Source organism: Poecile atricapillus, chromosome 17, assembly GCF_030490865.1.
Source record: "Poecile atricapillus isolate bPoeAtr1 chromosome 17, bPoeAtr1.hap1, whole genome shotgun sequence".
In the NCBI taxonomy this organism is placed as follows: Eukaryota; Metazoa; Chordata; class Aves; order Passeriformes; family Paridae; genus Poecile; species Poecile atricapillus.
In genome coordinates, this window is record NC_081265.1 from 8,776,582 (window position 1) to 8,801,574 (window position 24,993).

At 41.0% G+C, this 24,993-nt stretch overlaps 1 protein-coding gene across 1 annotated transcript in view; it reads left to right on the forward strand.

Annotated features, from left to right (window-relative positions):
• Positions 1-24,993, forward strand: part of TBCD (tubulin folding cofactor D) — a 117,018-nt gene that overhangs the window by 69,238 nt on the left and 22,787 nt on the right. The window contains exons 21-30 of the mRNA XM_058852154.1: positions 654-771; positions 1,583-1,643; positions 3,043-3,065; positions 10,145-10,176; positions 12,228-12,290; positions 12,712-12,788; positions 16,912-16,993; positions 20,505-20,623; positions 21,031-21,122; positions 21,922-22,062. Of these exons, the coding sequence (XP_058708137.1) occupies positions 654-771; positions 1,583-1,643; positions 3,043-3,065; positions 10,145-10,176; positions 12,228-12,290; positions 12,712-12,788; positions 16,912-16,993; positions 20,505-20,623; positions 21,031-21,122; positions 21,922-22,062 (808 nt within the window). The remainder of the gene's footprint in view (positions 1-653; positions 772-1,582; positions 1,644-3,042; positions 3,066-10,144; positions 10,177-12,227; positions 12,291-12,711; positions 12,789-16,911; positions 16,994-20,504; positions 20,624-21,030; positions 21,123-21,921; positions 22,063-24,993) is intronic.

Sequence of the window (24,993 nt, forward strand, 5' to 3'; positions counted from 1 at the left end):
GTTGGTTTTTATCTGGGGTGTGGGTCTTGGAAACCTGGCTGCACTGGACTCTGAGGCTGCTGAGGTGAATAAATGGGTGTGGGGACAACTCCAGCAGCTGCCCCTCAAATGCCCAGCTCTTTGCTCAGAAGGCTTTGATGGTGTAAAGGAGGGGATCTGTTTTGTCTTGTCCAGCCTGACATCTGCAGAGTTCCTTTCTGACTGTGTGTGTAATTTGATGTTTCTTAGCACGAGCCCAGGGTCCTTTGCTGCTCCCATTGCAGATGCTGAGGCTGTACTGGCAGATTTTTCACGTGGCTGAAGGCAGTGCCCTGAGAATCTGCAGTGACAGACCTTGCCTGAGCTCCTGTCATGGTCCAGGACAGTGGCACTTAACATGGAAATAAAATTCCATGGCAGTACAAGCCCCACTGCCCTGACTGCTCAGCCAGCTCAGTGCCCAATAGAAATGTTATTTTGGGAGTATAGAATAGCTCAATGTGGTTTGCCAGAATTTACTTCATTAAATCTTGTTTTTCATAGCATTGCCAGGATACTTGACTTTACAGAAATGCTTTTCCAGTGTTATTTCTAGACAGGCAAAATTACATTTAGAACTGGGATCTGTCACTATGCTTTGTTTAAAAAAAACCCAATTATTTAATCTCTTTCAGTTTTGCCAAGACTTCTGCCTTTATCAGTGGGCTCAGATCTGCACACACGCCATGGGGCAATCCTTGCCTGTGCTGAGATCACCCATGCTCTGTGTAAACTGGCACAAGAGAATAATAGGTATTAATGCAAGATTATCTAGACTATAAATTTTCCTTTCATGTCTGGTCTATTAAAAGCTTCCTGAGTATAATTATGGAAATCTTCATCTCACTGAACTGCGTTTGCGTTGAATTTTTGTTTGTTTTTATGAGTGATGCTGAGCCTTCACGTTTGATTCAGTGATTTAAGACTTCACTCTTAAATTCATAATGAGGAAAGAGAGCTCATTTGCTGTCTTTCTTGGAGAATTGAATGTGTTCAGTTAAATGCAGATTAATTCCTCTTTCCCTATAAGTGTGCTGCTTTCCTGGGTAGGGACAGTCTTTTGTCTTTAGAGTTGGAGAAATGCCTTCTCAGTATTGGAGAAAAACCTCTTCAAGCAGCTCATTGATTTAGACTGATTTAATGCTGATGAATGCAGGTCCAGGTACATATATATACTTCTATATTTACACAGAAATTTGCCAGTAGTGTCCTCATTTTTAGTAGTAGGAAGTACTTGACACAGATGGAAGAATCACAGAAATTTTGGAATCTAAAAATACAACTGAGCTGAGAAGGGTTATCAGTGTATTGGCAATTATAATATTATTAGGAAGTGACACTGATTTTTTTATAAGCCTTTTGGAATAGTTTTCTGTATGATAAGGAAAGAACTTCTGTTATGTTTGCTGAACTATTAAAAAATAAATATTGCATATTTCTGTGGAGCATAATTTGAAAATCAAATGTTTGGTTTTCTGTTTGAAAGTACAATGATGGTATGGAAAAAAAATTATTTACAGCATGGTGAGGAAATCTGTTTTAAAATTTTTGTATACTTTTACAGATCTATAATGTACTATTTCAGTGAAAAAACATTGGAGGGACTCAAGCAAATTCACCAAGAGGTTTGTAGCCAGCATAAATCTGTTTTTAACCTGGAATGCTTCATGATTTTTAGCAAAGATTTACAATTAAGGCAGCTGTTCTCCACCTTCCTCAGCCCCATGCCAAGAGTGAGCCTTGTCACAAGCAGTGGTTTGGACAGCCCCAGAGCCTGTGACAGCTGGGTGTCCTGGACCCTGGCTCCTGCACTGGGGGCTCTTCTGCCTCTCACTGAGCCCCCAGCTCTGATGCTGGAAATTGCATTTCTGAAATGCCTCAGGGGGTTGCTTTGACTCCTTTTCCCTCTGTCTTTGCTTTCCCTTTATCCTCCTGACTGGCCTTGGGATGACTGTGCTCAAGGGACATCAAGTGAGCCCATTCCTCGCCCCTGCATCCATAATTTCCTGTTTATAGACCTCAAAAGTCATATTCTGCATTTCAATTGATGATTCAACCCATTCAGATGCATTGTCTGTATGAGTTTTTATCTCTGTAAATTGGGTTTTTATCTCTGCTTATGTTAAATGAATCTTGTCCTGCTCAGAGCATTTCCAGACACTTTTGTGGAAATAATTTTAATTTGTCCCTTTTGTTTTCAGTCATCCCATGTTGTTGGATTTTTTTTCCCAGCATGGAACAGACAGTAGTCCAGCATTCAGGCTCCTGCTGTTCCTGCAGGATCTGGAGGACCTTTAGTGCCAGCTCTGATGTGCTGTCAGGCTTCAGCACTCACCCACCAAGGTCCACAGGTGCCTTTTAATTCTGGGTGCAGCTCAGAGCTGCTGCCACAGGTGGAAAAGCACCTTTGTCCTCCTTTAACTTTCTCATGTTGAAGTGCCTGAAAGCTTGGTCAGCACATCTCTGCTTGTACAGTGGCCTTAAGTTGCTATGATGCAGGTGCATAAACTCTCAATTTTAAATAAAATGTGTTTTTTGGCTTTTACTACTTATAAATGTTATAATCTCTGATTTTTTTATGATGGCTTGCTGTAACATTAAAAATGAAGTAAGTTTTTCAGTCAAATTTAAGCCTTTAAGTTTTTTTCTGTTCAATCTGTAGCTTCCATTTATTTTCAGTGATCAGACAATGCAGTCTATCATCATTCTAAAAGAGCCAATGGTGGAAAGCAAATCAGTTTTCAAAAGCCAAACTTTTTAAGAAGTAGAAGCAGCTTGAGTTTGGAGTTCAGGAAATTAGTGCTTTATGAATGTGTTAAATTAAGGTTTTTTTGAAAACACAGTTCAAATGGGTATAGAGAAGTTGTTTTAAAGAAGTTTTCCCTTTTAATTTTATTTTTTAAATTAAGTAAAGTTTTGTACAGCCCACAGTATTCGGCATTGCATATGAGGGGGAGAAATGAAAACACTTGCATCAAATAAACTCAATTAATATTAATATGTATTGCTTTCTTTTCCCCCCAGCTTTGCAGTCGTCAGTTGTACAGGTAAGAAAAAAGTGATGCAAACCCATCATTTTTCATCTTGGGAAATGTCACTTGAAAGGGATGAAACCAGGATCTGGGAAGGGGGGGATTTGTACAATTACTGACACCCACCCCAGTCCCTCCAGTGCTCTGTATGCAGAGGGTTCATAAGGGGCTGCAGAACTGGTCTTGAACTAATGAGCCCCAAATCCCCTTCCCTTCCCTTCCCTTCCCTTCCCTTCCCTTCCCTTCCCTTCCCTTCCCTTCCCTTCCCTTCCCTTCCCTTCCCTTCCCTTCCCTTCCCTTCCCTTCCCTTCCCTTCCCTTCCCTTCCCTTCCCTTCCCTTCCCTTCCCTTCCCTTCCCTTCCCTTCCCTTCCCTTCCCTTCCCTTCCCTTCCCTTCCCTTCCCTTCCCTTCCCTTCCCTTCCCTTCCCTTCCCTTCCCTTCCCTTCCCTTCCCTTCCCTTCCCTTCCCTTCCCTTCCCTTCCCTTCCCTTCCCTTCCCTTCCCCTCATTCCCTTTCTCCCATTCCCGATTTCCTTTTTTAACCTGTGTGACAAGCAGGACAGGAGCATTGCAAAATGTTCAGGGCAATTTTTCAACTCTTGCGACAAAGAAAATGTAAATGAGTTTTCACTAAGTTGTTTTTCATTTCCTATTTGTTGAAGCTTCCAGGAAATTAAGGGATATTGCTTAAGGAACTGTTAAGTAAATGTGAATTAAAACTGGTGTGTTTGCTTCTAAATTTAAGGAAATCAAACCATAATGATTTGTATTCCCTAGTAACTATATGCAAGTGAGGGTTTTTCCTCCTTGAACTGACATTTTTTGGTCATTTTTAGTTCACTTCTTCACACGTGCCTTACCTGAAAACAATCAACCTGAACTAGTTTTTTTATGTAATTCTTAATTACAGGTTAAAGAATTTTTGTGAAAGTTTTTTTAATCATGAAACTTTCTGAAAAACTGATAAAATTTACATCTTGAGGGGTTGTCCAGAGAAATGTGACACTTGCAGCCCCGAGTGAGCTTGGGCTGGCGGATGGGCTTAGTGCTGATACTGTATATTCATGTCTTTGTGGGTGGCTCTCTTGGCTTCCATAAATTCTTTAATGTCAGGGTGGAGCTTGGGTGTAATTTGTTTTTGTCGTAATATGCACTTCTTGCACTTAATGGTATTTATTAGGTGCCTACAGAAATGTTTTTGTTCTAGGTAAGAGTTCTAATTCAACTCCAAGCGAGATTGATTCGCTGCTGTTTGCTCTCATACTTAGCTGAGACACAGATGTCTGCCCTAATCCATATTGTAAAATATCACTATGCATCAAGTATTTTAAAATGGGACAAGAAAAATAAACTAGGTTATAAAAACAAACCAACAATTTGAGTGTTGCTGGGCAAGCATTTAGTGAAACAAGCCAAACTCGTTTCATGATGAGTAATTATTGCACATAATATTCCAAAGATTTCCATTTGAGAAATTGCTACCGGGAATTTTCAGTGTTAACAACATCTTGGAGGAATGTTCAAAACCTGTGTTTTTTATTTGTGTTTCAGGTTTTTAAACTGTACTAAGAAACAGCATCTGGCCACATGTCTTAACTGTTTATTAGATATTTTGCTTTCACTTCTGGCCACAAAACATCCTTGTCAGGGACTGAAGGGATTTTAATGCTTGGATTCAGCTGTTTTAGGGAATTTTTTTGCCCTCTGAGAAATGGAAAAGGAAGTAAAGCATAGGAAATGCTGGATTTTGGGTTTTTAAAAATGAATTTTTACAGAGTTGCAATTTATAAATTTTAAGCTGGAAGATGGGTCATCAGTTTCTTGATTGTCTGATTCTGTTGAACCCATAAGGACCTCAAGTCAAAGGAGAGAAGGCCAAAGTGCTGTAATGGAAACATTCATAGAGCTGCTGTAGCATCCTTCTTTGTTTAGCAGTTCTTGCACCATCTTTAACCTGATTTTGAAAAATGGCCATAAATCATCCTTTACACAGTCCAGTTTTGAGTTATACTGCAGTCCATCTCAGTTTTGAACATCCTTGAAGCATTCAGATTTATTAATGCTCATTGTAGAAAATCCCATCTTCTACCCTATTACCATTTTTTAAAAAAATACATGTATTTTTCTGTCCTCCTGCAGAAGTCCTTTCTGGGTTTACCATAGTACAAAGGAGCCTGCAAGTCCAGGCACATCAGTGTGTACTTCCTGCCATTATCCTTGATCCTGACACATCTGATGCACTGGTTTGTCTGGAGGAGCTGGTTGGTTTGAGCATTTGCATGTGCACTTCCAGCTGTGGGTTGTGCAGGAGTTTCTGGGTTTCTGTGTGGGGGTTATGCAAACCATGCCCTGTAGAGCATCTGCCTCCTGTGCCTGTTTAGGGCTGTACGAGTTGTAAAGTTCCAAAAATTGGGCTGTGTTTTATTTGTTTTAAATGAGACTTTTATGTATAAAAACCTAAGATGAAGAACTTGCGGCGTCTGTTGCGTTCGTCTCTGTTACCTGAGTTAGGAGATCACTCTGCTGGTTTGAACACAGAGTCACTTGTCAGCCTGGTTTCCATTCTGCTTCCACTGCACCAGCATGGTTAGTAGCTGGTTTTTTTGTAGCAGATCTATTTCTGTTGTGGATCTGAGACCTTGGACTCACTCTCAATACTCTTTCTCTCAAGTAACAAGCGATAGGAAAGAGGAAATGGCCTTAAATTGTACCAGTGGAACTGGAAAAAAAACTTTTCTCAAAGGTTTGTGAAGCCCTTGCACAGGCTACCCAGGGCAGTGGTGCAGTCACCAACCCTGTTTTTTACCATTGTGGAAACCTAGATTTAAAAGATGTGTTTAAAAGGTTTTAACACACTTAAAAGACGTGTTAAAAGGATTAGGTTGGTCTTGGCAGTGGTTGGACTCAATAATCTTAAAGGTCTTTTCCAACCTAAATAATCCTGTGATCCAATAATATGAAAAGTCTTCAAGAAAAGAGTATTTTGATAGTAGTTGTGTTAAGGTTCTCTGAAACTGCTTCATCTGGTCTGAGGTTCTTGAGTGACTTCTCTATTGACAAGACTTGAGTTCTTGACTGTTGAGCTGAACAGATGTTCAGAATTCATTTTCACTTCCTCGTAGCCAGTTCTGATTTTGATACCAGAGGCCTGAATGCCCAGAAGGAGCTCAGGAGTGGCTATGGAGGCGCTGGGCTGCCTGCAGGTGGTTGCAGTGCACTTTGTGTCTCAGCAGATGTTGTGTTTATCGGCCCTCGAGGGTTCCATCCGAGCTGGATGTGTCGGGATGTTCGTCAGCGACTCCCACGCCGGGCAGCGCGGTGCCTGCGACGTGCTGCACACCCAGCCTTGCCATGAGCTCATCCCTGCAGCCTCTGGAGAGACTGCCTGGGTGTGGAGCACGTCAGCTGTGGCAGCCCAGCAGATTTAGGAGCTTGGAGTAGCAGCCAGTGTCAGTTGAACCGGCACCTTCTGAGTTTCGGCTTTTCCAGCAGAGTAAGGGAGCCTGCAGGTGGTGACAGGTGCTGGGCAAAAGAGAAACTCGTCTCATTTCAAAGACCTTTAAGGTTGTAACTAATCTTGATGGTTTCAGGGCAAATGTGTTTCTTGGCATTCATCTGCCTAAAAGAGTTTTTTTTAGGCAGATGAGCTTAATCAGCAAAGAATTCCAGCTTTGCAGCAAAGCTCATCTTAACAGTTCTTCCAAGTTCAAGTGGTTTTATACATCCAGGACCTGGATGGCTCTGTGAGATGTGCTGCAGTGTTCTCTGAAGAGTTGTAAAGTGAAATTCTTCTGCTACAAACTGAAGTCACTGGGAAAGCTTTTACTTCCAAAGTAGCATTCTGATGTTAGAATACATCATGGCATATGAATTTACAGTAGCCTAAAACTTGGTGGTTCTCATGTTTGTGTGGTTTATTCTGTGCATCTTGAAGGGTTGGCCATGAAAGCTCTGTTAATCTATTCAGCTGTGCTCAGGGGTTTCTCTTTCCCCCTTGTGTACCCTCTGATAAAGCTGTTCTGTACCTGCAAAACCCAGGGAATGTGCAGCCTTTAAGGATACCTCAGTTCTATTTGGGACAAAGAATTCCCAAGGAAAGTGCTTGGTTGCTGTTCATGTGGAGGTGAAATACCTGTTCTCAGCTTTCCCGAAATCCAGTATTTACAACTGAATCTCTTCAACTATTCCAGTGCTTTTAGCTTCAGATTTGAATATCTGTGAAAACACAGATGCTGTTCAGTTCTAAACAGCTTCAGTTACTGGTTTTTTTATTATCTTAAGAGGGAATTCTGGCTTTCTCACAAAAAGCAGCAGGCTTAAAATAATTTTAAAAAATAAATCCCCAAAAGTACTTTGAACTTCTTTATGCCCTGGGAACAGCACTGTCACTGGTTCTGATTCAAGCCAATGTAATTATAAAATAAGTGCTGTCATTCTTAGGTCAGTAATGTTAATTTGTCAGTTCTGCAAGGGATTATATATTTTATTTTCCACATGTAAATTGTGACTCATCCCAGGATGTTTCTAGGAGAGAAGCATTGCTGTGGAACTGCACACACGAAGGAATGCTTAGGAGCTTGTGGAACCTGGGCACTGCATCAGTCAATTTGCAAATTGAATTAATAATTAAAGCTTGAAACAGGTACATCTAATAATGTGATGCAACTTGTGGATGTGTCTTTGGAATAAAAAATAAAGAATACTGACTGTACAGCAAAATTCAGAATCTCTGAATTAGGTAGATCCGTATCTTTTTAATTTAGTGAAATACTGTGCAGTGAGATAATAGAAAGATGTGCATCGTGTTTGACAAACCAAGCACTGAGGAAAGATCTTGGATTACGATAGAATTATTGGTTTTTAAAAGTGAAATATGCATCAGCTGTGGAAAGGGGGAAAAAATGAGCTCTGTTGGTGGACATACAGAGTGTCTGGACAAGATCCAGCTCGGGAAGCTTTGCAGAGGAGCACACACAGGTCATGGTGCCACCCAGGAGGGATTGGACTGGAGTTTGTGCCACGTGGAAAAGTTGCTCTGCAAATCCCTGTCACCTTTCTGCATTCTTGCATGGGGACAGCAATCCTCAGAGAGACTCCAAACTCTGGAATTAAATGGAGTTGGTGAAACGCCAGAGGAAGGGATAACACTCAAATTATTACCATCAGCACAGCTTGAAGTGGCCTGACTTCCTCCTTGGCAGGGCAAGGAAATGGAGAGGAGCAGCCTTTGTGAGTCAGTTCTGGCTTTGTAGTTGGAGCAGAACTGTCCATATCTGAATCCCTTCATCAGCAGACTCTGCTGCACACCAAACACATTTGCAAGGTGATTATTTTATACTCATTTGCAGTAAGGCAACAGACAAAAGGCAAGGAATGGGTGAAGACAAAATAAAGGGGAGAAGAAGTGTGGAAGAGGAAGCAAGGTTTGCCACATCAGTCACTTGTTTTTGCCGCTGTCTCGACTCCTTGCATCACTTTTTTTGTTTTCTGATTTAAATTTTTTTAGAAGCTGGAGAGCAGACAGCATGGCAGGAGGGTGGGGTAGACAATACACAGACCTTATCAGCATGAGGATGTGGAATCTGTGCTTGCTTTCTACAATGATAAACTGAGCTGGCGATTATTAAAGTAAGCCTAATATATATTGATTGTGGAAAGCAAAAGTTTCTCAATTAAAGGAAGTGCTGACCTATGGCAGATGAGAATATTGTGGAGTTGGCATCTCTGTGTTTCCTGAAACACCAGTGAAATTGTTGAGCAGTCAGAAACCCAGAGCATATTGCAGAAGGGACCTCCTTGTGTGGAATGGAAAAATGTGTTTAAAATGTTCAGGCTTTTGAAGCTCATACAAAGGGATAAATTGGAGAACAAAGTTGTAAGAGTTGTTAGGATTGCCAAGCTGGCCTTCTGAGCACAGCTACTAATTTTATTGTGGGGAGGGAGGAGGAGAGGATGGAAGAAAATGTTTAAAATAAACAAAAAACAACAAGCAAATAAACAAAAAAGCCTTTGTTGTTGCTCTCCTTGCTGGGAGTTTCTGCCAGAGCATGGACATGCAAACAGGTGATTAAGGGTTTGGCACACCTCAGGGAGGAAATATTCCAGCAGAAGTGAAGGGAGACAATAAGGAGTCAAGGGAAGAAATATCCAAAGGAAGGGGAGGTCAAAGGTTCACAAAATGGAGCAATGAAGTCACAGAGGGTGACACTGAGTGAAACACCCCAGGCAGTGCCTTGGGGATGGGGATCCAGACAAGCAGCAGACAGTGCTCAGCGGGTGAGGAGGAAGAAGTCTCTGCCCACAGCCAGGAGAAGCCACAGAGTGGAAACAGATCCTGCCATTTCCAGGATGTTTTTCCCTCTCCCCACTTTCTGCCCATTCAGATTTTCTTCTCCCGGTGCTGTTGCTGGTCAGGCTCATGTTCAGACAGAGGAACTGGGCTGAGGTCTGAGCTGGTGAAACATCCTTGAGGAACACACCTTTTCCTCAGGAAGCTCTGAAGTAGCTTGAGCCATTTGTTTCTCTCCCTTTTCTGATGTGTTTCTTGTGGTGATAAACACAAAATCACCTGGGAGGGGACTTAAGCAGGAAAGGAGAGGGGTGATAAATCTCACCAGGAGAGGAAACCAGTTAACATATGTGAAAATGGGAACTGGGAAGGGAAGCTTCTATTTAGTTTTGCAGAGATTATGATTTTATTAAAAAATTGCATGTAGTTCCTTTTCACTGTGGAAATCAAAATCTGGTAGAGACTGGAAAGTCCTTTGGCCAGTCTCATGGGTTTGGAATGTTTGTGAAGCAAGTAAGAAGCAAAGCAGAAGGAACTTGACCATCTTTTTATTATTCACATTAAAATAAGGAAGACTGGGAGTGCATTTTTGCAAGAAGAAAGCTTAATATTCAGTAAAGGTTTGCAGTAATCGTGCTGAAGTCAAGAAAAGTTGATTTAAAAGGAAGCAGAGCTGATCAAATACAAAACTGGGTATTTTGTGCTCTGCTTTCATTCTGAAATGGTTTCCAGGTGCTTTTGCCTCACTGTGGGCACTCAGGTCACCTGTGGTGGGTTGTTCTCTGAAGGCTGTTTCTGTTTTGCAGGGGTTTAGGAGGAGAACTGATGAGACTGGCTGGTAAGTACCACAGCTGGGGTGGGACAGCACAGGAGGTGCCCTGAGGAATTTGGCTGTTTACATGTTTCCAGTTGATTTTGCATATGTTGTGTTGAATGTATAAGTGAAGTCTGCACAGTAATTAAAAAATTAGGAACTTTGGAGGCCAATCAGCAGATGGGTGCACCAGGACATGGAGTGCCAATACACTTGGAATAGCTCTGTGTAAGAGCTGGAGATAGTTCTGGGCTCTGTGTCACACTGTGTCCTTCTGTTGTTGCACACAGGGAAGTTTTTTTAGGGTTGAACTGTCTTCCTTCAGTGATCTACTCAGATTCCTCTCCAGAATAGATATTATCTGCACTTTTAGACAGAAGCCATGGTGGAAATAATGATTTTATCGTAACAAGAGTGTGCGCAGAAGTGAAGCATAAAGACTATATAAACAACAGTCTGTGGGGAGTGTGGCATCACAGAAAAGATGGATTTTGCAGATTGTTATATGCTGTAAAAAGGAAGGGTGTTGGAGGAAGAAGTAGGCTGGGTGGATGAGGAAATGATGCCAACTTGGTTTCCTGCTTGTGAGCTGAGTGAAGGAAGTGCTGCAAAGCAGATTCCAGCTTGGAAGATCTGAAGCCATCCAGAGCTCGTGGGTAAAAGAGCTTCAGGACTGAGGTGGAAGAGCCAGGGGATTTGAGTGAGATTACAGCTGTATGACAGGAAAATGCAAGCTGAAGGAATGGGTTTTTTCTGATATGTTTTCACTTCTAAGCAGCTGAACATTTCATGGTTTTGGAGAAGTACAAGTGGCAGTATTTTGGCATGATACAACTGTGTAGGTGGAGTAAGAGAACAATTGAAAATGTTCCACAAATTGCCTGCATGTCTAATGAAGATGATGGTCTCAACCACAATAGAGCAAAGAGAACTAAGGAGGAACCCCAAGAGACTTGGTTTAGTCACATTGCACTTAACCTTGTCTGTGAATAAATATTAGCACAGAGAAGCTGACACACAGTGTTGAGAGGATTTTGTGTGACATTGCCATAGTGGGGAGCGAGTTCCAGAGTAGATTTGGAGCCCAATAAGTTGATTATAAATGAAAATGATGAACTGTGTGCAGAGCCCAGAGGATGAGTCAAAAATCAAGTTGTGAGAGGAGAGGAAAGCAAAACATTGGCATTACTTTATACAGCACCTTCTTCTGTCCTTTCCCTCTTCTCCACCAGCTCTAAAGCAGCCAGGCAGTGAGATGGAACTATACCAATCTCATTTATTTGAACTGAACCCCAGGATGTGAAAGATAATGGCATTCCCCAAGTGCTGAGTTTTCATTTGAGCAATACAGTCAATCTGTTGGATAGAAAATTTGCAGTGTTTACTGTGTTAATTTCCATTCCCCAAAAAAAGCCTCAAAACAGTTAAAAAAAATTATAATTCTCAAAGTGGATTTGTAGGCATAGAACTCTTCGAAGTTCATATATTAAAAATAATTAGGACTTTATTATTAAAAGGATGTCCTCATGTATTCCAAGTATCAAAGGAAATAAAGCTGTATCCAGTTTCATAGCTCCCAGCTCTGTGCAGTGAACAAATGCCACTCCTTGGAGGTTCAAAAACAATGTGAAGAAGAAGTAGGAAAACCTGTTTTATATATTTGAATAGTTTGTAGTGGCTGTAGTATTATCCTTGTCTCAGTTGGTTTACTGTCAATGATGCTACACTGCCATTTCCAGACTGTATAGCAGAAAAACCGTGGCTGACATGCACATCTTGAATGGCACAAGGGGGAAAACATCCCACCAAACAAGGGATTTGCATGAATGATGGGACTAACTCATGTCAGAGGACAGTTACTTCACTGTAGTGATTTTTGTACAAATGTAATTTCCTTTTAATTTTAATTAAATCCTTTAAATTTTAATTTCTCTTATTTGGAACATCTATTTGCAAATATTCTTAAATTTAAAATTATAGCTAATGTAACTTCCTGTGGTTGTCTCTTCAAAATTGCTACAATTTCTCTTTTTTGGAGGGGTATTTATCTTCTCATCAAACTTATTTTCTTACAGTCTGCACTTTAATTGAAAAGTTGTCGCTGTCAAAAATGCCATTTAGAGGAGATCCAATCATCGGTAGGTCCTATTTTAAATTACCTTCCATGACTGTAGCAACTGTTCATTAAACTAAAGCATTAACAAATTATACTTTTCAAAGAAGCAAAATTAATGGTGGCCTAACCTATTAAAAAATACCAAAAAGATAGACAAATGCTGCAGCAGATGCTGATGGAAATTTGAAGATTTGGTTTTTAGCTTTTAACTTGCCAATAAATAGAATGTGCAGAACTCAACATCACCAGGCATGGGGTGTTCACTGTGGGCATGGTAATCCAGGCTGGGGTAGCTGTACTGGAGTCAGAGCCTTGTTTAATTTGGAAAAGCAAAGGCACAGCTTGATTTATATAATTGCTGGGCTGTGGAAAAATTAAATGGAGAATGTTGAAGTTCAGAAAGTTAGAAAAGTTGAAACTGTTCATGTTCCTTGCTGTTCCAGGTGGTTGGCAGTGGTTAATAAATGACAGTCTAAGACATCTCACTCTTGTTTCCAGTGCTTCACGACAGCGTGTAAAGGTACAGTAATTTCTCTTCCTTCACGTGGTCACATTAAATACAGAATTAGAAATACTCTTGCTTTCCTTTGGTGGATTATCCATGGAATCTTACTGGTTCTTGAATGCTTGTTTCTTACATGTGTGAGAAGGGGTGTTTAAAAAATATATTTTGAATTCCTCAAGATTCCAGTGGACTTTTCTGATTAATATTTGAGCAGTTATCCCCAAGGTTGTTTTTGTCTGTACCTCTGGACAGGGTGAGGAGTCACTGATGGTGCTGGAAGGAGCTCCCTGGTGGCTCTCTGGTTACATTTAGAGGGTGTTTTGTTTCTGTTTTGGTGTACCTGTAATATGTGTGGCTTCAGAGAGCTCTTGTGAGAATTGAAAATGCTCTGGATGATGTCCACAGGTGTTGCAGCCTGCAACCTCAGGATCTCGTCCAGGGAAGCAGCAGGGTTCTGGGGACCAGCATGAAACACCAACGAGACGGGCTCCCGGTTCATGAAACCATTTATTCATTCAGCATGGGAACAAACTCAGGTCCAGAACAGAGAGCCCCGAACAGAGGCACAGCAGGGGTTTTTGAGGGACAGAACCCCCGAGGGTTTACACCTTTGAGGGTGGAGTTCAGGGTCAGGGACCATTAGAAACACACCAAGGGAGAACCCCCCAGGGACTCAAACCCAATCAGAACCCCTGGGCCGCCCCTCACAAGGGGCTTGGGGTGGGACAATGTAACTCTTTGTCTCCCTGAGGCCGCTGCAACATCTGCTCCTTTTTTTTTTTTTTTTTTTTTTTTTTTTTTTTTTTTTTTTTTTCCAAATTTTAATTGGGAGCTTAAAATGTTTCCAAACATACACCTTAAAATCTCACCTCTTCCACAGAGCACCCACTTTGCTTTGTGGGACACCAATAGCTCAGTAACAAAACACATTAAGCAAACAGAAAAAACAAAATTGAAAACAAACACTTAAATCTCGGACTACGCCGGGCAAATTAAACGGTGATGGTACTTAATGCAAACATAATGTTTTTTAGTTCAGTCTCTTCCACTTCAGGATTCTCTCTTTGGAAGGGTGCAGCTCTTAGATCTCCTCTTACGAGGGGCAGAATTCTTCGATCTCCAGCTTCGGCTCCGGCTCCCATGTGGGCGTCACCCCTTTACATGATCTCGGTGTAACACTGGCTTTCGGAGCTCGGTTACAGTTTCGATTTCCCCGGAGGAGGTGTTGCCCACGATGGAGAAGGCACAGCCCCCAGGGGTGGAGCACCGAACAAAGGGATGGGGCCAAGCAGGAGTTACTGGGAGGTTCGGGAAGGGAAGGTTTGGGACCGGAAAAGAAGGAGCAAGGCGGGAAACCAGGGATCCCAGACCGCGTGGCCGGCGCCATCTTGGGATGGGGGGGGTCCGGGACGGACTTTCCCGGCCAGGGAACGGGAATATGGAAAGACAGGGGGTGAAGGAGGACACGGAACGGCGGGCAGACGGCAGCAACCCCGAGCCATCTTGGCTTTTTTCACCCTTTGTCCTGCCCTTAGGAACAGAGGAAAGGGGAAGGTACAGGGAGGTATACACCAAAAAAAAAAAGGAACTTCACAGAAGACAGAAACAGTCCACCGGAAGATCCATACCGTCCATAATCGTCCATAATGTTGATATAATCGTCCATAATGTTGATATTGTCCATAGTGTTGATAGAATCGTCCATAATGTTGATATCGTCCATAATACGTCTCGTTGGGTGATGTTAGGTGCTTGTCCCAGCGTCTGGTCTCGGCTCCCACACCTCCGTAATCCCTTTTCTTCCCCCATGCCCGAGGCACTCTCAACCCAGTCTCCCTGCCAGGTACTCTCGAGTCCTCCTTTCCAAGGCGGGGGTCTCGCCGGCTCTCAAGCCATCAGCCGGGGACTTACGAGGTGTCCATGGAGCCGGGTCCTGCTGTTCTCCTGGTGCTTCGCTGGATGCCACGCATTCTCTCACCATTTGTTGCAGCCTGCAACCTCAGGATCTCGTCCAGGGAAGCAGCAGGGTTCTGGGGACCAGCATGAAACACCAACGAGACGGGCTCCCGGTTCATGAAACCATTTATTCAGCATGAGAACAAACTCAGGTCCAGAACAGAGAGCCCCGAACAGAGGCACAGCAGGGGTTTTTGAGGGACAGAACCCCCGAGGGTTTACACCTTTGAGGGTGGAGTTCAGGGTCAGGGACCATTAGAAACACACCAAGGGAGAACCCCCCAGGGACTCAAACCCAATCAGAACTCCTGGGCCACCCTTCACAAGGGGTTTGGGGTGGGACAATGTAACTCTTTGTCTCCCTGAGGCCGCTGCAACACACAGGTACTGAGGGTTTGGTAGCTCTGTGAGCATTGGTGTGAGTTACCAGAGTTACTCAGGACAAGCAGCTTAAATTTGCCATTAAACTCTGCTGCAAATCCTTTTTCTGTGTTCTCAGGCTGCTCTGATTGTGAATATTAAATCCATTGATGGATATGTCTCATGCTGTTTTATTTACATCATCCTAACACCTCCAGTTATTTGCCTTAATTTTCCCAAGAAATCCCATGGAAGTTTGATCTCGTGCTCTTAAAGGCTCTGCTGAATTATAAAGGCAATTTCTGTCTGCCCTGCTGGAGCTTACAGACAATCTGAATTTAACATACTGTGTTCATAGTGTTAGGTTTTAGTAATAAAATAAAAAGACATTTCAGGTACCTCACAGCTCATCTTTTAAAGTTGTCCTTGGGAGACAAAGGAGACTGGAGTGTATCCAAATCACTGAAGGAAATTTCAAAAAAGAAATTTGAATTCTTTTTTGGCATTAACAATTTATTCAAAGTGCTGGTATGTCTTATAACTGGAATTGCTAAACCTAAAGCTTAGAAGAATTAATTATAGGCTGTAGAGAATTTTAACTTGTTTGGTAAACATCAGTTAAAGCTGAGCAAAATGTATTTAGTAAATGGAAATTCTCACTTATTTCTGTTCCTGTTTTAGAGCGAAATAATTTTAAGGGCAATGCTTAAGATATTGAAAAGTAATAAGTATTTTTTTTCTGACATACAGTATTCTTTTCCAGTTTAACTTCATACATTTAAGGTGAAAAACCTTTAATTTAGAAGGTGAAATATCTGAGTAGTCTGGTCTGGTCCCAGGCATCCCTGCCCCTGGCAGAACTTGGATAATTTGGCCTTTAAAGGTCCCTGATCTACAGCAGTTTGATAATTCTGCATATTTTGCTACTATAATGCCTGTGGTAGTTAGAATATTGTTTAGGTAAGTGTTGGTTTTTTTTCAAGTCCTTGATTTTGCATAGAGAACTTGTCTGAGGTGTCTTTGAGGGCAGAATGAATCAGCTGGGCAGGATTTCTGTGTTACATTTGAGATTTCTTGTACCTGGAGAACATGAGTGTTAATAGGTATTGTTGCTATTAACATGAAGTGAACAATGCATAGCTTTTGTGTGCTTTCAAATTTATTATAATTTTGGGTAACATTATATTATCAGCTGAAAAGTATAATTCAGCCATAAATTCCATGAGAAAAGCTATGATGTGCTTTCTGAAATAGCAGCTGAGTTGTTTTGTGTTCTGTATGAGTAACCGAAACCCCTCTGAAAATGAGGAGGTTCAGGTGTAATGCACAATCATTTCTCCTTTTCTAAACCAATTAAGATCAGGACTCAGAGCCTGTGATCCTGGATGTTTGGGTTTTTGTTTCTAACCTTCAGTCCATGTCATTTTCTGTGTTTCCTTTCTGTAGCTCCCTGGGGAAATAGGGTTTGTTTGTCAGTCTGGTATCAGTGTATGGAAGATGAAATAATGACTTGTGTGTTTTGTAATGCTGGCTCATCCTGGAGGTCTTTAATCTGAACTGAAAATACATTTCATACATTACTGTTACTGTCTTAAATACTAATTTAGCTTACTGCTCATATTGAAGGAATAAGATTAAAATCTGTTTTTTCCTTACATAAGTTTCCTTACTAAACCAGTATTGGAAAAAAATAATAAGAAAGGAAATGCCAGTATCTGAAAGGAGTTTTCTGTTTTGTTTTTTTTTTAACCCACTCTCTTTTTCCTTAAAAATTCTGAGAACATATGAGGTGAGTAAATGTATTTCTGTGCCTTTGTTGCAGGAGTCTGCAGTGTCTGCTCTGGCCGCGCTGTGCAATGAATTTTACATCAACGAGAGGGGAGAAGCTGATCCAGCTCTGCAGGGTAATGATTCATGTTTAACATGGAGGCTGGACCAAACTTGCACTTTGGAGTTATTGCACAGAATGGGGAGGAGCATCACTGGTTTTAAAGGAACTGAAAATTCCTCAGGAAAAAAAAGAAAAGAAAAAAAAGCTGAAAAGTGTAGGAAATGTCTCAGGGGTTTTGCTGGCTTTAGACTGGAGGTGGACAGAAGGTACCACCATAATTAATACAAGGAAAATTTATGTTGCTTTTCTATTCCATACTGTAAAACAAAGATTATGTGTTCCTAAAATCCTAAATTTTAACAAAGTGAATCTTTTTCACATCCTATTTCGATAAACTCTGCCAGAGATCATGGCTGATTTACAGAAGAATTGCTAAGGGATAAGAAAAGGATAGAAAATGACACCCAGAGTTCTGATAAATGTGCATGTTTCAGTTCATGTGTTTGTATTTGGATCTGCAGTACTGGAGGAAGCTTAAACTTCTCTTGGGGGCATATGAATCAGCATCTTTTTTTATACTGCTTTTCTTGTACCTGTCTTTAGGATCAGATTGTATCATGTCCATCAGAGACAAATTGCTGAATTGTACAGATAAATTTTTTAAAAATAACATTTATATCCCTCTTTTTCTAAATATGACAGTGAATTTAAATATTCTTAAGAAAATATTGATTTATTTTTCTATTTTTTGCCATTATTAAATCAGGTTACAAAATACCTTATTATTTATTTGTCTGAGAGTTGTTCCCAAAATGAACTTGATATCGATCACATATGTATTTACATGCAGTCTATGCCCCAAAGACATTAGGGCTGAACTATAAAAGCAGCCTATCCTGATTTTAGAATACTTTATATAGTGCTAAATCTCTGTGTTTTTGTCAAAAAAACAAACCCCAAACAAACCCAAACCCCTTTGTAGCCCTTTCCTTCCTGGAGTTTGGCCTTGCCTGCCAAATTCTTTGTGGGCAGCATGGGAAGATGTGATATGGTACCAAGGCAGATAAAATCCCCACAACCTCAGGAAAGGCTCATGTGTAAAACCAGAACGTGCTGGGCAGGAGGAGGAAATGCTGAGTCAAAGCAAAAAAAAGCTAAAAATGAGTTGAAATGTTGATAGGTCAAATTTTATGTAAGGATAAAGTTTCAAGTTTCTGTAAAAGTGGACTGGAAAACTCAGGCAGGTGCCCAGGTCATGGAGAGGGGATCTGCTGGAAGCACAGGCTGCTGCTGTTGTTTCTGTACTAATTCAGGCTCCTCTGAAGCCTCATTGTTTCTTCCTGGATTTTAGATTAACTTCATCTGTGTGCTTGAAGGTACCATGGCAATGTAGCCATGATGGTCTAGGGACACAATTAGGTGAAATTTGTAGACACAGACAAAATTTATCATTGGACTTTCACAATAGAATTATGAATTGGCAGTTTTTGCTGTTCTAGAAAACTCTCTGGTGAGTTCCATCTTGAGTACCCTTTTATTTGGCCTTGATTGCACCAGACTCTGCTCCACACATAATAGCAGAAGTGCCATTGCACGTGCAAACATCTTTTAAAAAACAAAAAATCAAAAAAGGTGTATTTTATCTCTGTTCCTATAAAATTTACACATTTCATGTCTGTCTGTTGTGGGATTGAAATCCAGTAGTGAAAGTCCTCCCCACAGTGTGTGATGGATGTGGGTATGTGTGGAAGGTGCAGTGCAGGAGCTTTAGATAAATCAGTTAAAGCAGGTCTGGACATGATCAAGGGGATTAGGGGGAAAAAAAAAAGCTTTTGGTAAAATTTAACCAGCATTTCAGTGATGCTTGATGATTAAAATGAAAACACCAATCAAAGGTGCTTTAGCAATTTGATTTTCTGAATCTGTCCTTATAAGGCTGCAGTTTTATTGAATCACCACTTTTGCCTCTGTTTGTTTTGATCTCCTTGTTTTTGCTTTTCCTGTCTTAATGCGTTCTGGTTTGGTTTTGCTGACTTTCTCTTTTAATATTCTTTCAGGATGGGTTGTGTGGAATTAATATTGTAGACACTTCATAGGCCCTGTTGATTTATGAAGCTGAAGGCTCTTAGAAGAATATTAACATTTGCATGACACTTTCCAGTGTAATTACTGAGTGGTTGTAAGTGAAGAGCTGCTTGTTTGCTCGTTGCCATGTCAAAATGGCAATCTTAAGTTTACACCACTCAAAGTGGAGACCATCACAGCCTCACTGTTTAAGATCTTGCTGTCACAGCAAACACTGCATCTTCCTGTGGCCTCAGGACTCTGAACACCCTGGTGGTTTGGAAAGTTTGAAATAACAGATGTTGTTATCTGAAGGTTTTTGCTCACCTCTGGCCAGGGAGCCTGGCCCGTGATGGGAGGGACAAGCTGGGGCCTGTCCATTGCATTGGGGTTTCAAAGAAACACTCATGAATTGTGATGAATGGGGAGTTTCTTATGGCAACTCTTCTTTCTTCCTCTAGCAAATATTGCTCAACTATTTAAACCTTAGATTACAATAAGCAGTGGCACAATTATGTAATCTTCCCAGGATCTCTGGTTCTTTTTCTTTGAGGATTAAAAAGTGTCTCTCCAGTGAAGGGATCGATAAGACCCACCTTGCTCCTGTCTGAATCAGAGCTGTGTTTATTGCAGCTGTCTTGGAGAAGCTTTTCTGGAGTACTTTTGTTTTTCTCTGCATTTTACACGAGAGTTTAATGTGGAAAATCAGGTAAAGGAAGTATGTCTGTAAGTCTGAGAAAAAGACTGAAGCAGAAGTGACTTTTTCTCTTACTATTTTTCCCTACACCCTATTTTTTAACTTGATTGCACTTTAAATGTTTGGTGAGGCTCCTTTTCCCAGCTGAGTTTATTTTTGTGCCTGTTGATGCTGCTGTTTGTAGTGCCACTGTCCCTGCTGGGTCCTGTGCCAGCACACAGAACCAAAGGGGGAATTTCTTCTTGAGCTTTCTCCTCAAAACCACCCAACTTCATTTGTGTCTCTCTATGAAAAATGGTCTGAAATGATCTCACTGTTCAGGTGTGATGTGTGTGTGCTTAAACAGGACTCCAGTCAGGAGTTTTTAGAGTTTAAATAACTGACCTCCACAAACCTGGGGACCTCCTGCCTGACACAGAACACTTATCCAATAAAAGAATATAGTGACCTATAAATATAAAAAGAACTTGCTCCCTTGTGCTTGCCCAGAAATTTGTTCTTATACTTATCTGGATGTCTAAAACAACTCTTTAAATTGAGAAGTTTGTCTTTTCTCTCTCTGAAATAGTAGACTTAGCCTAAATACAAAGTCAGATTTTTAGACAAAAAATATGAATTCATTCATGTAAAAGTGAACATCTTAAAATTTTTATCCTTTTCCTGTAGAAAACTGAGGTATTCTGCATTTTAGTTTAACAAATTACAAAATTTTCCAGCTGCTTTGTTTAGGGGATGTTTTCCTTATTTTTTTTTTTCCGTAGCCAAATATGAAATTATAACAATGTGGTGGTTGCTTTTCACTCTGCAATTGTATTTTTTCCAGATGAGCTGGTGACACAGTACGTTTCAGAACTACAAAATGCAGAGGAAATGATTCGTTGTGGCTTTTCACGAGCTCTTGGGGCCCTTCCAAGATTTCTGCTGAAGGGCAGGCTCCAACAGGTGAGAAAATAGGATTATTGTAATGAGAAGAGGGCACAAGGCATTTTGAGTGAAACCTGTGACAGTAAATCAAATAAATAATAATGATCATAATTAAAGGTCTTTGTCAAAGGGGTTTGAATGCTAATGTACAGAAAATCATCATGAGTTGAGCTTGCCATAGTTTCTGATAATTAATGCTTTAGTAGTGTTAATTGAAAATCCAGAGGCTGAATTATCCCTTTGCTATGGGATGTTGGTCCAAGGGCAGAGAGAGAGAGGTGTGCAGGCCACTCCTGCTGAGAACCCAAACTCTGCTGCCTGCTTGGTTCTTTCGTACAGAATTGAATTCATTGTGCTGTGATGTCTAAATTTAACATAGTAAAAATGCTTTGGACTTATATATCTCAATCTTTGTATTTTTTCAGGTTTTGGAAGGTTTAAGAAAAGTTGCAATAATTTCCCCTGAAGACGTGAGCTTTGCTGAGTCCAGGAGAGGTGCCTTAACAGCAATTGCAAAGTATGTTTCTCATCCCTGCCTTTGTCTGATTTTAAATCTTTCTGTAGAAGCTTTCTCCTGTTCATTCTGCTGGGGCCATGAGTTTTAAAATCAGTTATTCTGTCACACATATCTTTTGAGAGTCTGCATCTCCAGCACTCAATTTATTTTTGATTCAGAGGATTACCACACACCTGACTATGGACTACAACTCTGATGGTGCTGCCAGTTTTTTATCAGTTAACTGACTGCTTAGAGTATATTTTATTATTTGCCTTTCTCATGGGCTGCAATTTAATGAGCTTTACTGAGGAGGGAGAATATATGTTTTTTCCACAATCTTAAAAAAATTGAATTGATTTAAAGAAATTGTGCCTTTTATTTAAAGGAATATTTTCTATGTTGAATGTCCCAGTGCAGTTAATAGTATACATGAATATTTTATGCTCTTTAACTGTTACACTGCTAAAAACCCTGTGTCTTCAAGGTAAAGAAGTTTAATATCAGGTTCAATGCACATTGTGTTGGCCCTTTGCTCTTCTTCCTGACTTCAAGGAGAGTTCAGAGACTGACAGATACTGAAGCATGTTGCTTTTTGTAGTGTTAGAGATGTGAAAGCAGCCTACTTCCCTGCTGAGATCTTAGCTTTGCCAGTGTTGCTTTGAACCCAAACACTGCTCAGAAATCCTCAGGTCAAATCCAGCACAGAAATATTCTCATTCCATGTGTAGAGGACGTTACAGGTGTTGGGAATTTTAAGTAAAGTAACAAAGCTTGATCTTAATTCCCTCCCATCCCTTCTTTTCCTCTTTTTTTGCAGGGTGTGCCAGACAATGGGTGTGAAGGGAGATGGATCCCAGCAGGAATATGTCTGCAGGGATAACGTTGATCAGATTTATGCCACGCTGCTCACCGGTATGACCGACTACACCACCGACAGCCGGGGTGATGTTGGAGGATGGTAAGGTGGGGCTAAAATCCAGGGCCAGGTTTGGTGTCTAATGAAAACCTGATGTGTTTTCAAAACCTCTTAGAAACAAGAGCTCCAGGCCTTGGGAGATTTGAGCTAGGCAGGAATTAGGAATGCACAGCAAGAAGAGAAGCAGATAGTGAAAGGTGAGGCTGGTAAGTTTTGGTTGTCCTTCCTCAGAAGGTGGGAATATGGGGACTGATGTGTTCAAAACTGAAGTTTTTCTGCTTCTGTGGGTGACATTCATTAGTAAATACCAGGAATGTATTCAGTTGCAAAGTAGGGATTTAAAACATTACTTCTCTTTCTTTGAAACCACACGTTTGCTCCTGCCTGATCTCTCCTGCTGCACATTCCTGTTGTGGGGATTTTTTGCCAGGAGAGGGAGCAGCTGCATAACGTGTTGAGAGGGATAAAAACTCTCAATTGTGCTGCAGCATCACCGAATCTTTTGTAAGTTTAGGGTTTCTATGATTTCAGATATGAGACTGCAAGAATAAATCATAAGTCTATAGGAATATGTTTGTTGATGTGAAATCTGTAGCATAGGTAGATTAATAAGTTTAGTAAACTTGATTAATAAGATCTTAGTAATATTAATTCTACAGCAGTCTTATTTTCATGGCATTCCTCAGCCTTCAAGCTCCCTCTAATATACAAGGAAGATTCAGTGTGTAACCCTGCATTCCTCTGAATACTCTGTATTCCTTCAGTAACACTGATCTGCAAAGGCAGTTTCAAAATTCATGACTGTAAAGGCTCTTCTTCTCTTGTGTTCTTCTTTGGGTTTGTGTTTCATTTCCAAAGCTCTAACTGAGGATGTGGCAGCACTTACTGATTGGAAATTCCTGCCAGCTTTGAATGGAAAAGATCATGAAAAGTTCATGTTGTTCATGCCTTCCTGTAGAATTACACAGCACAGAAATATGGATCTTACAGACCAAACATACTCCTGTCAGGGTATTTTCTGCACATATTTATGAGCAAAATATGCCCAGCTTGAGGTAGTACTTGTTAATAAAAAGCATTAAATTATCCTAATTCAGGAACAAGTCCAGTATCTGCAGATGTAAAATATTTTTGATGCTGTGTAGAAGCCTCAGAGCAGTAACACTCAGTACAGAGATGCCATGAACTCTGTAAATGAATGTGATAGAGTAATTTTAGTGTCTTTTATTTGCAGTTAATTTTGAGTAAAATGCTGGTTTTGAAAAGGCCTTTTAATTTTATTGTCTGAATCCATAATTTTAATTTGAAAGTGTGCAGATATATGTTGCTTTTAGATACAAAGAATCAGCCTTGTTTACCCTGTGGGTGATACTATTTGTGTGGTATGCTAATGAAGTGGTAAAATAAATATATTTGACCTGTCTGGCAGCTGCATGAAATATCTCAGAGAACAGAGGTGTGTGTTCAGGATTTTAAATTAACAACCTATTGATAGTTCAGATCTAGTGTCTGGCTCTGCTTTTGTTCTGCTCCAGGCAGGAAGGGGCAAGTGCTTGAAAAGTACTGGTAAGAAATAATTCTGCTGGTTGAAAACATTTTGTTATTTTCCCAGTTTATTGAAAGTTCTTGTCCAACAGCGCTGAGTCACATGGGGTGTTGGAGTGGATTGTGTCAGTGATATCTGTGCAGTGTTTGTATGAAATAAATGCTTTAGACAGTCACTGCCTCCTTCCTGGAAAGGTGTTTTCAGCAGTGGTGTATGAACAGGAACGTGGCTGTGCCAAGCCCAGCATGGTGACACGTGCTGGCAACTGCTCTTTGCTGAGGCTCAGATTTGTTGTGTTTTTTTAGAGCTCTGTCCTACTCAGTCTTCACTTCATTTTTTCATTTTTTGTCATTATTTCATTTGGTAGCCCCAGGTTTGCTTTAAAACAGGAAAGAAAAAGTTTATTACGGTGCCATTTCCCTTTGCAGGGTTCCTCCTTAGGCATGAATGGGGCAGATGCTGTGAAATACATTTGTAAAAAACATGGGATGGAAGCTGCTGCAACACAGCCTGTAACCACCTCTTGTCTTGTGTAGGGAGAAAAGCTGTGATTGTGCTTTTTTCCCAGCATCCTCATGCTGGATTGTTCCTTGCCAGTGATCAAACCACAGTCAGACCTTGCTGGTTGTGCTGTGTGGTCACTGGCAGTGTCAGAGCTCACCAGTTCCAGCCTGGGCTGCAGTAATTATAAATAGCTTCTCTGTCTTTGCACAGGAAGGGAAGTGTCAGTTCTGCAGCACAAAGCAGAAGAAAGGTACTTTGTGCCATGTTATTATTGAGAACTTCTGTAACTGCTGAGCCTTGTCCCTTCAGCACTTCACTGCAATATTTACAAACGTGTTGGAAAAGTTCATGGCACAAATAATCCAGACTGCTCTCAGCCCTAGCTGAGGTTTGTGTGTTTGGATTTTCCCTGCTTTCTGTAGTGGTATCCAACCTCTCAGCTGCTAAAATCTTTGTACAACAGGGAAATATTAACACAGGGCACAAAATCCGAGATCAGGAGGTGTTTGACATTTCCTTAGAAGAGGAAAGAAGGATGCAGTGAGGATGAGGAGCAGGTCAGTCCATCCTGCACAAGGAAGGAGCTTGGCTTTCCCTGCTGCCAGAGGAGCAGGAGGGAGGTGAATGTGTCTCAGGGTGTAGCTGACAGAAAATGCAAGAGCAATAATACAGGGTGGGGAGGCAAAGAAAAGGGAGAGATACTGAGCTTTGTGTTTTCAAAGCCAGGTGAGACACTGAGGAGGATGGGGACATGGCTAAGTGTAATTAGGTATTCAACTTCCACATCTGAGAGCTCCCACTGCAGTTCCCCACAGCTATTGTTTATCCTTCGTCTGTGTCTTCATTTCAAAACAAAACATAGTGGAACTTTCAAAGAAATCTCGAGGAAATTAAATTCCCAACATCCATTAAAATTCAAATGT